This window comes from Alosa sapidissima, chromosome 21 (assembly GCF_018492685.1).
Source record: "Alosa sapidissima isolate fAloSap1 chromosome 21, fAloSap1.pri, whole genome shotgun sequence".
Taxonomy (NCBI): Eukaryota; Metazoa; Chordata; class Actinopteri; order Clupeiformes; family Clupeidae; genus Alosa; species Alosa sapidissima.
Genome location: NC_055977.1, coordinates 13,658,863 through 13,676,883, shown reverse-complemented (window position 1 = coordinate 13,676,883; position 18,021 = coordinate 13,658,863). Strand labels below are relative to the sequence as shown.

Genomic DNA, 18,021 nt, shown 5'->3' with positions numbered 1-18,021 from the left:
AGTGCGTGTGAATGAGTTAACTTGAGGGTGAATGAGTGTGTGTGTGTGTGTGTGTGTGTGTGTGTGTGTGTGTGTGTGTGTGTGTGAAATAGAATGTATGTTTGTGTGCATGATTATAGAGATTATAGAAAGAGCATGAGGTAGGGAGACAGAGAGAGAGAGAGAGAGAGAGAGAGAGAGAGAAAGAGAAAGATGGGTGATTCCAGACTCCAGAGAGAGATGGCGTATATATCCTTTGGCGTATATTTGCTTTGATGTGTTCTGCTGACTGATGGCTGATGTGATGGATGAGGCTTGGGTGTGAATGAGATGTTAATGGGCCTCTAATGGAGCCTGAGGACTGCATCAGTAATGAGTCTCCTCAGCCTCCACAGCCTCCACAGCCTCCACAGCCTCCAGGCTCCAGCTGTAGTAAATAAGGAGACCTCCTGTATGCCACTAACTGGCACTGTAAAAGTTGAATTCAAATCAATAAAGAATTCCACTGATGGTGATGGTGGGGAAATAGAGGGTACTACATGACTTACAATAACAGAAACACTTTTGTCAGCAGAGTCACTGTCGCTGTGTATAGATAGATAGAGGTAGAGGTGGATAGCACATTGTACCTCAACCTGCAGTAGTCAAGAGATTAAGATTAAGAAGTAGCTAAGGGTTCCCAAATGCCTGAATCGGACAGAAGTAGAGGTAGATGGGCGGATGCTGGTTGTCGTGATACATTGTCCTGTGAAGTCCTGTGACATTGACATACAAACTCCCGCTTAAAGAGAAGAATTTCTGCAGCAGTAATGAGTCTCCTCAGACTCCTCAGCCTCCACAGCCTCCACAGTTTGACATTGACATACAAACTCCCGCTTAAAGAGAAGAATTTTATACTGAAAAAAAGGAAATTAAATAACTAAAATGCTAAAATGTCCTCTGTCCTTTCAGGTCTGCCCCCCACCCCCGACAGCAGCGCTAATGGCTTGGACGCAAGCAGCCCGCTCAAAGCAGATGACACCACCATCACAGACTCGTCCCTGGTGACGGACCCCCCCTCAAAAACAGTCCCCACCAGCAAATCAGACGGGCGGCCCTCCACACCAGGCAACAGCAGCAGCCCCCAGCCCAAGAAAGGTACGAATGTCTCCTGGAACTGTCATGTAGAACAGTCCTATGGAATATTCCGTCAATGTCCTGTGGAACATACTGCGAATGTCTTGTGTAACTGCCCAATGGAACACCCAGGGGAACTTTCTGTGAATATCCTCTGGACAGGATGACATTAATAAAGGATTTTGACTCTGTGGGTAAATGCTGTGACCTTGAGGAGTCTTGGTGCAGTAAAAGGGGAAATACAAAAACATTCCATTGTACAAAAAGAGTGTACAGAGAATCAAGTCAGCAGTGCTCATATAATGCTATGGTTACTATGGTTTCACTGAAAGGCATATCCAATGTTGGACTCCCAAATAAGCTGTGTAGGAGTTGGTTATTAAGTAACAAGACTGTTAGTTATGGGTATGTATAAGTTATATGACAATAACAAGTTTTCCCTTATTACAGTTGAATTACAGCATTAGTCTATTTTTCATAACCAACCCCTATTTAATAATCCATCTGTGATAGATTATGATAGCAGGCTATTATAGTCCTTATTTTCGACTTCGTCTTTTCTCTGCACATCTTTATTCACGGATTGTGCATTCATGAGCTCTGAAAAGCCTGCACAGACTAAACGGCTGGAAATTGGGTCAGGCATTTGGGCAGCGTACTGCGTCTGTCCACGCAGTACACCTGTGAGATTGCAGCTAGTCTACTGGGGCAGAAAATCCCCAGATTATATGAAATTAAGAGATCAGACCATACTGAATCAGACACTATCAGGCTATTAGAAAGGAGTGACACGAGGTATAAATATCCTCATCGATATTAATCTTGAGTCAAAATAAAGATTTTACCCTAATGCCCAAAAAATGCAAATGCTGTTAATTGAGAGAAGCTATACACAGGTACTGGTTTAGTATAAACTGGTACTAGTTCAGTATAAACTGGTACTGGTTTAGTTTACTTTCCCACACTAGTCACATGCGAAAAGAACATGTGGACGTCCACAGAAAGCCCAGTCAGTGAAATATACCCTCCACCACTCCCCCGCCCCCCAACTCACCTCCCCCTTCCCAGGCAGATGGCATTGGCACAGAGCCAAGCCGTCATTTGCTGGGATGGGTTTGGGTTGCGGGATGTAGGAGAGGGGGGACATTCAGCTAGTTCAGTCTTGATTTAAGGGCTGGAACTGCAGATAGACTGAAGGAATGGGGTCTGCATATGTGTGTTTATGTGTGTATGTCTGTGTGTGTGTGTGTCTGTATGTGTGTGGAAAAGTCTGTGTGCGTGTATGTGTCTGTATGTGCGTATGTCTGTGTGTGTGAGTGTGTGTGTCTTTGTTTGCATATGTCTGTATGTGCATGTGTGACTGTCTATATGTGTATAGGTATGTGTGTTGTGTGCATGTGTTTGCGTGAATGTGGTTTGTGTGCGTGTGTGTGTGTGTGTGTGTGTGTATGTGTGTGTGTGGGGGGGGGCGTATGCTTCACCAGTTGGGCCATCTTGAGGCCTTATGAGTTCAGTGATGCTAGTAGAGAGGGAGGAAGCGAGAGGGGGTGGAGTGAGAGACCCGTTACCATGGAGACGGCTCCGTCGTCGCAGTGAGGCTGCACCAGCGTTCTTCTCGGGGGGGAGAGAGAGAGAGAAAGAGCATTGCATGCATATTGCATGACGAAGACACATTCATAATGGAGCCGTGCTCCACGGGGCCCTCGCCGCCTCCTCCACAGACGAGGCCACCACAGCACTGCGTCTCCTCGCACGCCCGAGAGGGTGACAAGGTGGGACCGCCGAGTCTTCAGGGCCGAAGAGAGAAGACTGACAGAAATGATTCGCTTTTTTCACCGCTGACAACGGTGATAATCAACTACTTAACCATGCAAAGGGTGAAAGCCCGTCCTTGAATTTAAAGGGAGGCGAGAAAAAAATCTTTTCATTACAAAGCAGTTTCAGAGTGCACGAGAGAGATGTGCAGTGTCCTGACATTGATTTGAATTGAATCGATAGGCTCTTCCTTCTGAAACGCACGAGATGGAGTGTTTCGTTGGGAAGGATTCGATTAGCCCCAGAGTACTCAGCAGAGTGTCATAACCTGGGACACCCCTGTTTGGCAGTGAAGTCAAGTCAAGTCAAGTTTATTTATATAGCACATTTCATACACAGAGGTCATTCAATGTGCTTTACATAAACAAAACCAAACAATAATAACAAATAAAAGCATAGAAGGGCAAAATAGTTAAAGAATAGTTAAAAGGTAAAGATCATAATAAAAAGAAAACAAAAAACACAAGGTAAAATCATTTAAAAATAAAGAATAATTAGTAAGCAAAAACAAAGGCAAAAGTAGAAAGAAAAAAAAAAGGTCACCCTTAAAGGGCTTCTATGGGACACAACACATTTCTGTCTTGAAATTTCAGCTGAAGAATCATCTTCACTTTTTTCAACCAGCATATTCTTTACATTAGAAACAAGCATTCATATTGTTGTTCTTACTGTTTGTTAAGTTACCTGTTTTGTGTATTGATATTACCGGTACATGTATTATGTCTATGTGGCTTTGTACAGAAGTGTCTGCTAAATAAATAATTGTAAATGTGAAAATAAACAGAAATCCTCTCCTGTGTTTGTGTCTTTCAGATGGGATGAACTCAGAGCAGAAACAGAAACAGGCAAAGCAGCGGAGAGAAGAAAGAGCAAAGTACATCGGTAAGAAACAAAACACACATGAACACGTCCAGAGATGAACTACTAGAGTACTAAAAGTCAATATATGTATGGCTCATAAGGGTAGAATATATTTCTACTTAGACTGAGATCTAAATTGTATCCTACTTCTGTGAGACACATACCACCATGGACGGAGGAAATTCCTTAATTCCCGAAGGATCACTTAGCTGAAGCAACTCTGTTGCAGTGATATTTCAGCCCCTCACATCTGGGACAAACATAGATTGTTTTGACCAGAGTAACCAAAATAAACATACCGGTAATCTAGCAGTCTGCTGATTCTACTGATATCCCCTCATGCTGTTTCGATATTCACCACCAACCCAAATCTCTCACTGCTCCTGCATGCCTGGCAGCCTGACCGATGTATTGTTTATGACACTGACATGTCTGAGGGTGTGTTGTCCTTTCTGGGATGACTGACGTTTGTGTGCCTTGTGTGCCTTCTTCTTAACGCTGCAGAAGAGCGTACGCTGGAGCAAGGTAAGTCCCTGTAACTCGTCGTAATGATAATCCCCCCCATACCAGTCGCTGCATCATCACACAGCTCATCTCGGCCCAATTGATCCCACCCATGTCTGTTTGGAACACTGGTTCCCATGGCAACTGAGCTGAACGCGTAACAGTGCATGGTAGATCAGCTCAGATAACAGAAATATGAGACTCATATTGCAAACAAAAGCACCACATTTAATCTAACGGTAGTTCTGTACATTAAAAGATGAGTTAATCTTCCAGCATTAACTATAATCCATATCCTTTAGATGGCATATATTCTATAACAGTTAACAGATACAGTAACTGTCAGCTGTCATGTAGGTAATGAATCTTGACTCCAAAGGGATCCATAACCTAATACAACCAAACTGCCACTCTCACTTTGTTTCACTCTCAGAAAAGACTTTTTATTCATCGGATCACTTCCCCCCTTATCTCCTCACTGGGTTGATGATATGGCTAGCTGTAACAGGCTAAGTAAGTAAGTAAGTGGTCCATCAAACGTGGAGAGGTGCCTGTGTGTTCGTAGTAGAGGATAATGGGCCTCTCTGTGGGCAGATGTTTTTTGAAGTCTGGTAGTCTGGTGATTATTCGGTGCCTCTATTTCTCCGTGCTTCTGACACAATTATGTTTCTAGCATCACTGATTGAGTATTCAGTCGACTATAAAGCTCCATTTGTCCGATATTGTAGTGTTTTCTGTTTCCCTTTCACAGCTCATTAACTCTTGCCTTGTGTGTCAAACCAAGTCTTTAAACAAATTACTGTGAAAGTTCAAATTAGAGCTGTTTTGTAACATCCATTGTAATTTATGGAAAATAGCATGATTCTGAATTATTGCTGTAAAGAATTCAGTCTTTCTCTCTCACATCTCGGACATGGCTTTAACATGTAACATGTAACATGTAACATGTGTAAAATGTCTGCCTCCTTCATTATCTCATCTCCTGCAGTGTGCTGTGTGCAGTTACACTAAAAAGATGAAGCCATTAAACGGCAGTCAGACGTGGCCTCTCGCAGAGACGGCTGTAATTACTTTCCTCCCAGTCACAGCTATTACCCTGCATGCCTGCCGGAATATTCCACTGTGAATCCCAATCGGCAGTCGTAGGGAGGTTTCAGCTGACGAGAGCAGACCTCAGAGGAGCAGGAGTAGGGTGGAGAGCAGAGACTTCTGTCCTGTTTGATGCAGAGTCAGCTCATTGTCAGCTCATTGTCATTGTCAAGATGTGTGTGTGTGTGTGAGAGAGAGAGAGAGAGAGGAAGAGAGAGAGCATACAGTATAACATATACATGTCTGTATAGATATATATGCAGGGTGTGCGTGTGTGGGTGGGAGTATGAGTCTGTGTGTGTGTGTGTATGTGTGTGTGTGAGAGAGAGAGAGAAAGAGAGAGAGAGAGAAATGAGGCCTCAACTCCACACACAGACTTTAACAATACACCCCTCCAGAGCCTATGTTGTGTCTGTGCAATGCGGGAAAATCTGTGTGTGAAAAATTCAGAGCTCACAAAGAAAAGAAATCCAAGCCTCCATTGACAGAGTGAAGGGGATGTTTGTAATGCCGGTGTGTTAAACCTTTGAAGCCCAAAGCCACCACGGCCCTATTTCTCTATTGCATTAGTGTCACTGTGCGAAGCCCCCCTAATGCGATCACAGTGTTAAGCACTAGTGTTGCCCATATTACTGTAAGCTAATGTTGGAGTGGGAGAGAGATGTGAGAGGGGAAATAAAGTAGGCTAATTCCATTTATTCTTACTATAAAAAGGGGGGAATTTATGTGTCCTGGCAAATCCAAATCCTTATTCATGAGAATTGTGAGGAATCTGTGAAGGAGAAAAGCGGCTAAAATATTGGGTTAAGTGCGTCAGAATTTGACTGCCTGGTAACCTCTACAAATGGGTGGCCTGAACATTAATGCATTAATTAAATTCACTGTATTGAATAAGCTAGTAACAGACAGGGGGATGAATACATTAGTCATGAAAAAGGGTGTATTCTTATCAGTCCTGTCATTCATTCATGCATGAGGCATTCATTCATTCATTCATTCATTCATTCATTCATTCATTCATTCTGAGACGATCCATAGCCCTCTTACACATCTGTGAGTTGCCAGAACCATTTCCGATACCACACCCCCCACCCACCCCCAACCCCCTCCACCCTCACCATGTTTAGCTCCACTTACGTCTCATATCTTGTGCTGTACTCAAGTGTATTGTAGATAGAGGGCTGGTGTGTGAATGTGTGTGTGTCAGTGTGTGTGTGTGTGTGTGTGTGTGTGTGTGTGTGTGTGTGTGTGTGTGTGTGTGTGTGTGTTTGTCTGTGTGTGTCTGTGTGTGTGTGGAAAACAGGAAATTCCAGTGTGTGTGTGTGTGTGTGTGTGTATGTGCCGTGGCAGCCTTAAGGGAGGCCTGCTGTGCCGGGATCAGCACACAGCCGGCATGCCACATGCAGCGGCTCTTAAATAAGGAACCCAGACTGCCATTTTATTGGTTATTAGAACCGCCAACGTGAAGATGGAACCACTTGTAGTACTCCACGGGAACTTAATTACATGCTGCTGTGGGCAACACTTCCCAGCACTAGCACTGCCATCCAGCCATGTTAATGTGTTTGTTTGTTTGTTTGTTTTTAGCCCATCGCCTTATCTAAATCATGTTATTATTATGTTGGCCTGGGTCTGTAATCAGAGTATTTCATATTGCACTCAAGCTGCAAGTAAAGGAATAGTTTTTACGTGCAAAAGAGCAGTATGTGGGGGAAAAGAAATCCTGTGATTGATGTGATACAATCACAGAATAGACAGACAGGAAGCATGTTAAAGTAACTAAATGACTCAAAAGTCGTTAGGTTCCCCCCAAAGACACACACGTAGAGGCGCGCGCGCACACACACACACACACACACACACACACACACACACACACACACACACACACACACACACACACACACAAACAAACACACACACACACACACACACACACACACACACACACACACACACACACACACACACAGTGGCCCTCTCTGAGCGGGAGTGTAAAAGTCATCAATCTCATGTCCCGTATTTTCCACCTCCTCCCTGATTCCACTCCCTGTTACCCACTGGAGGAATGGAGGAGTATGCAGAGCAGACCACTAGCCGTGCTCATGTCATTGTCAAACCCAGGGGAAGAATCAAGAGAACATCCACAACAAAGTCAAAAGAGATGAGTCACCATTGCGTCTCCCTCCCACAGTGAAAAACCAAGGCACACACTCCCTGACTTTCACTCCAGTTAGCAGGAGAACGCCGGCCTCCATTTTGTAGAAGGGAGTAGTAGCCTATTGACAAGTACAGTAAAAAAAATCTCTTGAATTCTCTCTAGACCAACTCCATAAGTCACTTACCTTCAATAAACCCAGTACCCCTGGGCACAATGTTGCCCTTGTGTGAGATGAGTTGAGTTGCATATACTGTATGTAATGTGAGAATAGGGATCAGGGGCCTTGTTACAGAAACATCTTAACTCTGAAATCCTGTCTTATCTCAGTTTAGGATGGTATTTAGGATTTTTGGTTTACAGAAGCATGTTTCCTAACTGCATTTAGGAAAAAATTCTATCTTAACTTAAGATAGGAATTTGGCCATTACAGAACCATCCTGACTTAGAAATGTCCTAATTTAGGAATCCTAAGTTAGGATGGCACAGTTAGGATATTTTTCTGTAATGAGGCCCCAGGAATTGGAATACAACCCAGGATACGGCCCAATGTGTACAAAGATAATGTTAGTCAACTTCAGTGAACTCTAGACTGAAATACAACATGCATTTTTTTTTGCTCAAGCGAGCAGTTCTGTATAGTGTGCATCACGTGAGTGAGGGATGAAAGTGAAATGCAACTTAGATTCATCCCCCGCCACCCACCCCACCCACCTGACCCTTACCTTAGTTTGACCTTTGACCTCTCTCCTCCTCTGCAGCTGCGAAGAAGGCCCAGTGGCTGGAGAAGGAGGAGAAGGCGCGACGGCTGCGTGAGAGCCAGCTGGAGGACCGGCGCAGGAGGCTGGAGGAGCAGCGGCTGAAGGCCGAGAAGAGACGCGCCCTCCTGGAGGAGCGACAGAAGGAGAAGCTCGAGAGGAACAAGGTAAGGGGGGGGGGGGGGGCAAGTAAAAAGAGCAAGCAGGCGGGCGGTCATGGTCTAACTGGAGAAAATATGTGGCCATGTTCCTAAAAATGTATACGCAGCAGAGGAGCAAGAGGAGGACAAGCAGTCATTCAATTCAGTTGTATTGATATAACGGCAAAACATTTGAAGTCGTCTCAGATTGCTTCATAGAGCCTAGAACCTAACCACCCCCTCCCCCCAGTCTGCAGAGAGATAAGATTAGGACCAGCAGTAATCACAGTGTTAATATAAAAGCAGCAGTGACGATGGCCAGTGACAATGCAATAACTGTACAAAAAGACGTAAAGTGTTGACCAGAGCCAGATATTAGGACAGTATTTCTCTTTCTTGTTTTTAGACACCCCTCTTAACGAGCTAGACATAGTGTTCTTGTACTGATTAAGAATTGTACTGATGCTACACATGGTGATGTGTCGTGTTCACTAAGGACCACACTAATGTACTCAGAAACATTAACGTCAACATGGGTCCTTCTGCTGTGACTTCAGGAGAGGTATGAGGCTGCCATCAAGAGGTCAACCAAAAAGACATGGGCCGAGATCCGACAGCAGCGATGGTCCTGGGCCGGCGGCCTCAACCAGACGTCCCGCAGAGAAAGTGAGTGACCCTGATAGAACAGTACACCAGCACAGCACAGCACAACACAGCATAGTAAACTATTGGCCATAATAAACTATTGGCCGGTTTCCTGTTGGAAATTAAGCTGGAAATTAAGGTGGATTAAGCCTTGTCTAGTAGGACTTCAGTGGAGATCTCCTTTGTGAAAAAAAGTATTTAGTCTAAGACTTACTTCACTTAATCCATGTACGGGAAAAACACCCAATATGACACAAAACACAGACACTCTGCAGAACTCTACACAACTTCACACAGCGAAGCACCACATCACACAGTACAACAAAACATTTTCAGAACTCATGGTGTCTCTGAGTCTGATGAGATATATGATCAGCATATCCACTAATGAATGGATACTCTGAGGAATGGATTATACGTTTCAGTCAACAGCAACTTCCTGTAAGTTGTCATTGTTTCTGCTTTGCGGTATTTGCTCTAACGTGGTTAAGTCCCCAGTTTGAGCTGCCATTTCTACAGTAAGCTACTGCTGTGATCTGTACTGACCAATTTTGTTTTCATTTTTGTTTATTTTATGTCACATTTGATTTCATTTCGATTTGTATTTGTTTTTCGATTCATGTTTCATCCCTATGACCGTGTGACTTTGCACCAGCACAGAGTGTCAACCTTTGTCGTCATGGTTGTTTATATGTCAGTTGTTTTCATCATGTTGTTTTTTTGTTGTTGTTGATCCTTTCTTTCCTTCAGGCAGTGGAGGAGAGGACCTATCTCATTAGACAGGCAGTGTGAGGCTTAGAAATGCTACTGTAACAGTGGCCTGTGAGAGCCTAGCTCTTTAAGGGGTCACTTGTGAAACCCACAGTGTTGTGAGGGCTGAGAAGGTCGTGAACTCTGCTCTCACACCCAGGTTACGAGAACCTCTCATTTATTAATGCGTTTTTTCCCCTTTGTATGTGGACTGGTTGTAGTCACATACAGGCGAATCGGGATGAGTGGTCCATCGTTTTCAGGACCATAAAATGGAATGTTTCTTGTTGAAGTTACAGTAGCTTTCTATGGGGATTAGATAGTTGATTTTTTAATGTTGATTTATTGATTGGTGGTTATTTTACTTTCTTGTCTATTCACCTCTTTTCCATTCAGTTTGTCTTGTTGTCTGTCCATAACTGTTACATTAACATGTCTGTATCTATCTGTGACCGTGTTAAGATATCCGTCTGTCTGTCTGAATGCCTTTCTTTTCATTTTTTTCTAGATAACTTTTTATCAGGTTATAAGTTGTTAAAAGGCCCAGATCAAAGGGAGAGTTTCACCAGTTATCGACTTTAGAACATGTTGGCTAAAACTTTGATGTGATAGCCAGAGAACATTCTAGAGTGGCATCTGGAATTTTCTCTGACTCCATTTCCCCCCCTGAGGAGTCCATTATTTTACAGCACACACAACCTGTATGTCTGGAACTCTTTCAATGTCCAGGTCTCGGGGCAGAGAGTTCTGGTTATTTGGAAGATGGCGACACGAGCAGGAGAAAGAGGCCTGATGTGGCTCTTCCTGGCATTCCCTGTGACCTGAGTGAGTGTGTGTGTGTGTGTGCGTGTGTTACGTGTGCTGTGTGTTGCATTCTCTCTGTCGCAGGCAGATGCTCGGCCTCCACGGTCAACCTGCCGCGACAGCTGGAGCCTGTCATTAACAACAGGCTGTCCAAGTCCTCTGCCACGCTCTGGAACTCGCCCAACAGAAGTAAGGACGAGCCGTGTCGGGGTCCCCCGTGACCCCTGACCTGTCAACCCCCCACCACCACCACCCACCGTCCTCCAAATCCTCACCCGATCTGATTTTTGTTTTGTTTTGTTTATTTTGGTCGGTTTTGAGTTGATTTTGGTTGGTTGGGGGGTTGTTTTTGGTGTCATCGTGGTTTCTGGTGGTGCTGCCTGCTTGCCTGTGCTTGGTGGTTGGTCATTCACACATCCCTGCTCTTTTCCTCCTCCTCCTCCTCCTCCTCCTCACCAACGCCCGTTCTTGTGTGCATCGTGGGGTTGTTGTGTTGTTGTTTTTATTTTGTTTGTTTACATAATTCCCCCTCAGAGTGCATTTTGACCAATCCTCACACCAGTATCGCTCCACGCCCTTGTTGATAGTTCCTTGTCTCCATGGCGACATCAGTGTTATACGTTGCTATGATACTCTCCTCCCTACGTGTGTTGATTTGGATGTCCACTCCTCCTATCCTCTCTGTCAGTGATATGCTGTGGTGAAAGTGTTGGGAAACTTTGTGGTGACCATGACGAGACAGATATCTTTAATGTGATAAGACACAATGACTTTTCCAAGGTTACATTTCCCAGTTGTCTTTCTAATGAACAGTTAAGTGTTATCTAACACCAAAGTTATTTTAGATTGTATCTCTTTTGATTGTATCTCTTTTCATGACGAATTCTAGCTAATAAGCATTTTACTGTTTGTGCCTTAGGTCTTAAATAGACCATAATCACAAGGATAATCAAGATATGATTGAGACGTCTGAACTACCGTAAACAGATGAGGTTACACTAGGCAAATGGGAGAGATTAATAAACTAGAAGAGAGCAGACCTTCTCAAGGGCAAAATGTCCTATCTGTCTCACAATGTCAATTAAAAATGAAAAATTGAGCCTATAATTAGTAATAAACATCCAGTCTGTGATTTGGATTTGTTCCAAATTATAATTATTATCTTCCTTGGCCCATGCTACACTCCTTATGAAAGTCAGCCCAGTAGTTTTTCGATATCCTGTTGACAGACAGACAAACAAACAAACCATGCTAAAAATCCAACTTATAAGGGGGAAGCACACTAATACAGGGAACTTGTGAATATAACTAAAGCAGATGAACACATTTACAGTGAGCGTTTGTGTGTAAATTGATACTCCGTTTACTGTATGGACTATACAGTATGTCATTTGGTATACAGGTCCTTTTGTCTTTTATGGGGAAGATATAGACACCATAGCCAACCAAGGGCACTGTCAGAATGAATGGTGTGAGTATGTAATCCAGGTGTATAGTGTGGATGGTATTTGGGTTTCTTAAGAGTAAAGCTTCTGTGGCCGCAGCAGTACAGTGATCGTTCTGCCGCATTGAAGGAGCCTGCAGTTGCTTAGCAACAAGGAGGGGATGGGTGGTGGTGGGGGGGGGGCTGGGGGGGGCAGCACGTTGTAAAAATGTCCAGCCAGAGAAGTGCTCACTTGATCTACGACCTTGGATGTACTTCACTCACCCACAATGCTTTGTGGTCCTTATGGGTTTGGATTGAGCTTTCTTTCCTGTGGGCTTGAAATACCATCTCCATTGTGCTTTACACATATGCTGTATATATATATGTGCAAATCAAACTGCTTATCATCGTTCGCAGACATTCTGTGTGTAGGTGTGTATCAGCAGTTGGTTTGGGTGAGCGTGGGCAGAGGTGTAATCCTTCTGCTTTTGTGTGTTTGGTGTGTGTGTGTGTGTGTGTGTGTGTGTGTATGTGTGTGTGTGTGTGTGTGTGTTTATGCAAATGTGCGTGTGTTTTTCGCGTGTGTTTGGGGTGTGTGTGTGTGTGTGTGTGTGTGTGTGTGTGTGTGTGTGTATGTGTGTGTTTATATGTTTATGCAATTGTGGGTGTGTGTATGTGTATTTTGCGCGTGTGTTTGATGTGTGTGTGTGTGTGTGTGTGCGTGTGTATGCGTGTGTCTGTATGTATGATTCTGCATATACATGTAAGTATCTGTGAGTGTGTGTGCGTGTATGCGCATGATCTTTTTTTGTGCCCAGGATGTATATGTCTGTCTAGGTACCCATACTGTCGTTGTGTAACTGACCAGAAAAATGGTTGCTCAGTTCAGAGATGGCAAATCAGATACTGAGGTATGCAGCAAAAGATTAAGGTCTGTCTGCACCACCAGGTTCACTTCAGCTTATTTTCTACACTGTTGTCTCCGTAGTTCAGTTTCTCATCTCTAGATCAGTGGAATAAAGATCCAAAAAGGTTTGAGTGTTATGTTTCTGCCGTAGTTAGTATGTTTAGACCCATGAAATGTGTGAATGTGTGATACTGATAGTGATAGTAGGAAATACCGAAGAACAGTATGAATCTGAATCGGAGAAATCACTGTCAATTCCTGTGACAATTCTCAGGCATCAAGGTAACGGTGAGCACAGGGGTGGGATGTTGGATTTGATTATGATGATTGCAGCATTTGGTGAGGGAGATGGCTGTTTGAGTTCTTGCAGCTTAATTAACACAGAACTCTGTGTTCAAAACACTTCAAACTTTGAGTAACTTGGAGCTCCTTAGGTTACAGTAACTCAATGTGGCGTTGCTCTGGAGCAAACATTAATTGGAACTAAATGTGCATTCCTGCACATCAAGACTGCAATCTGACGGTGCAGATCCTCAAACAAACCCCACTAATGCTGGACTGTACTGCTGAGATACAAAATGGCATGCTTGTCTGTGCATGTTGGGTATAACAATAACACTCATTATCTACCCAAACATTAAAATGTGTTTTCTTTTAGTCAGGCTTTGGCCTAGATCTGTAGTATCTGATTCCTGGTGGTGTTGTAAAATAACAGTAATAATAGATTGCATTTAGATATTGCCTTTCATAATCCAGTCTACATGGAGAAGAGGCGGAGAAAAGGCCAACTAAGCAGTTCAGGGAGAAGACAAATGTTCATGAAAAAGAAAGTCTAGATTTGAAAGTAGAAAATGAAGAGCAGCGGTCTTCTTTGATCTTTGAGGGGTTTGAGTTTTTAGTGCAGTGTATTTGTCTGTGACAAACGTAGTTGATAAAGTGTAAATAGATAGTCACATATTGCTATCTATTTGTCTGGGGAAGGATGTCTTAGCTTTTCTGAGCTTCGCCAACGATATTACCTGGGGCTATGCCTAATTGAAACTGACTCCAGATCAGTTTTTTTTTTAGGCAGAATGCACACAGCCCCATTGTATTGTGGGTAGATAAGTGTGCCACAGATGCTAACTGTCCACTTCTCCGTCCTTCCCCTCTCTGCCAGCCCGCAGCTTGCGCCTGAGCCCGTGGGAGAGCCGCATCGTGGAGCGGCTCATGACGCCAACCCTCTCCTTCCTGGCCCGCAGTCGGAGCGCCGCCACACTCCACAACAGCAGTGACTCCCGTGAGTAACCTCAGTCACACACTGTGACATTTCAACCTTGTGTGTTTTTTTCACTCATGAAACAGCCCAGGTCAGAGATTAGAGTCTGACCTGGGCTGTTTCATTAGTGAAAAAAACACACAAGGTTGAAATGTCACAGTATTTTGCAGGTCAATTCTGAGTGCTGTGTCATTTACACATTAGGAGACACATTTTCTCATTTTTGTCCTGAGAATAAATATATTATCAAGCTCTGTTAGATTAGATCATGGGGTTCATGTGTATTTTATATATACATGTATATATGTGTGTATGTATGTATGTGTATATATATATATATATATACACACACACACACACACACATACATTTGCTAGGAGCCTATTTTGATCGAATCATGTTTGACCTCTGCCCTTAAGTTGCATTCTGTTTAAATGTCACTGAATTGACACATCTAGATGTACATGTAACAGTGGCTCATCCGTTAGCTTCCCTGCTATTGCTTTTGGGTGCTACATCATGAAGTGCACTCAGAAGTCCCAAAACACGTAGCATGATAAAAGTGGTACATCTGTATTTTGCACTCAGTCGACTTTGGTCAACTGTTGTTTTTTAAATGTGCTATACAAATATATTGACATTGACATTGACGTCATCGACACAGTACTATGTTGTGACTGCATGTCTCTGCATGTCTAGCAGTAAACGTTCGAATGATAGATTCCCTGTGAAGAAGATGCTTTGATATTGGTTTGGAAATAAATATATTATCAAGCTCTGTTAGATTAGATCATGGGGTTTATGTGTATTTTATATATATATGTATATATGTGTGTATGTATATATGTGTCACGTTTTGTTCCCCAAGACCCCCAGTGGTTTTGTTCTTCATCACTGAGCACCATAAAGATAACTAGTGGCTATGGCATCCTGGTGCTGTAGGTGCTGGATACTGATTCAGATGGGTTTGGTGTTATTTTGGGTTCCTTAGACTTCCAAAGTGTCAATCTCCCCTTCAGCAAAACCCGTACTGAATAGTAGAAGCTATGTTAGATCCTGCTGGATCCTGGTTTAGATGGGTGTTGTGTCATGTTTTGTTCCCCAGACTTGCAGTGTTCCCGCTCCCCGTCGGCGAGCCCCCTGACGGTCTGCTCCCATCAGCACCAGCACAGCTCCGAGCGCTGGAGGGTCTCCACCAGCACACCCGACATCACACAACGCCAGCGCAGACGCCACTCCACACCTGTGAGTCACACACACACACACACACACACACACACACACACACACACACACACACACACACACACAGACACACACACAGACACACACACACACACACACACACACACACACACATCATACAACAACAGGACAGATTCAAACCAAATCACATATGCACATCCATTAATACATTATTTGTATGTGTGTGTGTGTGTGTGTGTGTGTGTGTCTGTGTGAACACAAAAACACATCTAATTTTCAGCTTTTAGTACCTACATTATTCAGGATCACAAGTGTTCACTTATTCAAGCAGAAGATAAATAAAACAGAGCTAATGAAAAAGAATGCCTCAAACTAACGTGCTGAAAAGAGAAGAAAAGAGAACATGTTCTCTCCTTTGTACGTACATAAAGGACCCTGTGCTATTTTTTACCCTTTGCAAAGCATGTTGTTCTAAAAGCAGTGTTAATAATAATAATTTTCTTTGGTTTCCAATTCCCGAAGGTGGAGAAAAAGACAAAAGAGAAGAAAGACAAAGAGAGGGAAAATGAAAAAGAGAAGAACGCTCTGACAAAAGAGAAAGTGCTGAAAAAGAGACAGTCCCTCTCTACCCCCAGAACAAGAACAGAACTCAGGTACAGTACCGTGATTTTCTCTCAAAAAAACCCCAAAACAACAGAACTCAGGTACAGTACCGTGATTTCCTCTCAAAAACATCAAAAGCAACAATCCACCGTAAGATGCTGAAGAGTTTGAGAATACATTTTTGATTCTACATTCACAAACTATGTATTCTCTTTGACACTGTGAGAAAGTTTCTCAAAGACTTCCAGAAATCTTCCAGAACGTTCTTTAAACAAGTCACACTCACTTCATGAGTGCTAATCTAGTGTGGAACTGAGTGAATAGGGTTGTGGCTATGAGCTCGGTATGTCATCCGGTCCACTGATGTGAAAGCAGTTCAGCTCCGGGGCAGGTTAAACGGACTGTCTCGCTGACAGATGGTGGAGACGATCTGGCGTCCACCCAATGGGACCTTGCTGGAAGCGCTTCAGGGCACTCTCTCTCTCTCCTGCCAAAGCCAGGGGCATTAAGCTGACGGTCGGTAACAGAACCGAACTGGACCGGGTGATGCGCTGGCCAAGAAGGAACAGGAAATAAATGAGGCGTCTGTGTGATGGTGCCAAACGCTCAGTGGGTTTATTTCACACAGTGACGCACTCCTCAGTCCTCGCCACTGCTAAAGAAAGGATTCTACTGAGCTAATTTTCAAGGCAGGGAATAAGAAAGGAATGAGCTCACCAAGCTGTGAGCACAGCACTGGATACATCATCTTGTTATTTGTTCCCTTCTTATTGATCCTTTCATTCTTTCTTCCTTTTTGTTTCTTTCATTCTATTCCTCTATACCTCCTTTTCCTTCCCTTCCTTGCTCTTCTCTCCTTCCTCCTTTATTTTTTCCCTGTTATACTGTTTTATTTGGTTCGGGCATCTCATGTCTGACCCCCCCCCCCCTCCCCTCCTCTCCTCCAGTGCTGCGACAAAACCCAGAAACAGAACTTCATCACCAGCACCCCCCAGAAGCAGACCCCTGTCCCCCTGCCCCACCGTCACCACTGCCAAGCCCCCCTCCGCTGGACGGGCCTCCTCCGGTACCAAGACCCGTCCCAAGCGCTCCCAGACCCCCGCAAAGATACCGCCTCAGACGGTCACCGCCGTCGCCGTGGAGACCAAGAAAGAGACCAGTCGGCCACACACGCCGGAGGCACCTAAGAGTAAGGACCGTCCATCGTCATGGATACTGTGTCGTAGCACTAAAGGCCTTCACTTGATTGAGGACAGCCAAAGGCTTTTGTTGATGTTTTAGTCTAACAGGAGCATGTTATTTTTAGTCAATCCTGTTTCTGTTTGTCATTACCCTGGTAGTTAGCTATTTAAATTGTGACACCAATCAGACTTTTATATGGATTCTTTCTCAATGGTTCTACTGAGACTATTATAAACTGGATTATTGATGGAAATATAAGGGTGGTGGCTGACCATCATTTTGTCCCCCTTCCTGACACAGGCACAGCCAGTGTCCCCTCCATTTCCGTCTCAGCGGCTCCTGCCACACCCCCTTCTGTGAGCGCACCAATCACAGCAGCTGCTCCAGTGGCAGCTCCCACAGTTCCCGCCCCTCCAGCAGCTGAGATGCCCACCCCAGCTGCCCCAGTCACTCCAACCACTCCAGTTACCCCAGTCGCCACGGCAACCAGCCCGGCTGCCCCAGCTGCTCCAGCTGCCGTGGTTACCCCTGTTGCCAAGCCGACTGCTGGTACTAATGACCCAGAGGAGGCGTCTCGCGTTCTGGCGGAGAAACGACGTCAGGCCCGCGAGCAGCGCGAGAGGGAGGAACAGGAACGTCTAGAGCAGGAACAGAGGAACAAGTCAGTCACACACACACACATACACACACACACACATTTCCAACATATTACATATGCTCACATGCACTTTCCATGTCTGCACAAACACTCCAGCATATACCCAAGAAGACCCGCATAAATACATAGACCACCTGTCTCCACTTATCAAGCCCAGATTCT

General features: G+C 44.2%; 1 protein-coding gene across 5 annotated transcripts in view; it reads left to right on the top strand.

Annotated features, from left to right (window-relative positions):
• The window catches only part of LOC121695441 (MAP7 domain-containing protein 1-like), a 44,270-nt gene that overhangs the window by 18,837 nt on the left and 7,412 nt on the right, over window positions 1-18,021 (top strand). Inside the window, exons 2-12 of one of the 5 annotated variants that reach the window (XM_042076290.1) lie at window positions 931-1,116; window positions 3,724-3,792; window positions 4,276-4,296; window positions 8,284-8,447; window positions 8,978-9,086; window positions 10,704-10,808; window positions 14,112-14,231; window positions 15,316-15,455; window positions 15,939-16,069; window positions 16,967-17,208; window positions 17,502-17,862. In XM_042076290.1, the coding sequence (XP_041932224.1) occupies window positions 931-1,116; window positions 3,724-3,792; window positions 4,276-4,296; window positions 8,284-8,447; window positions 8,978-9,086; window positions 10,704-10,808; window positions 14,112-14,231; window positions 15,316-15,455; window positions 15,939-16,069; window positions 16,967-17,208; window positions 17,502-17,862 (1,648 nt within the window). Of the gene's footprint in view, window positions 1-930; window positions 1,117-3,723; window positions 3,793-4,275; window positions 4,297-8,283; window positions 8,448-8,977; window positions 9,087-10,544; window positions 10,641-10,703; window positions 10,809-14,111; window positions 14,232-15,315; window positions 15,456-15,938; window positions 16,070-16,966; window positions 17,209-17,501; window positions 17,863-18,021 lie in introns of all 5 variants that reach the window. The other 4 variants (XM_042076291.1, XM_042076292.1, XM_042076293.1 and 1 more) reach the window with 4 other exon arrangements.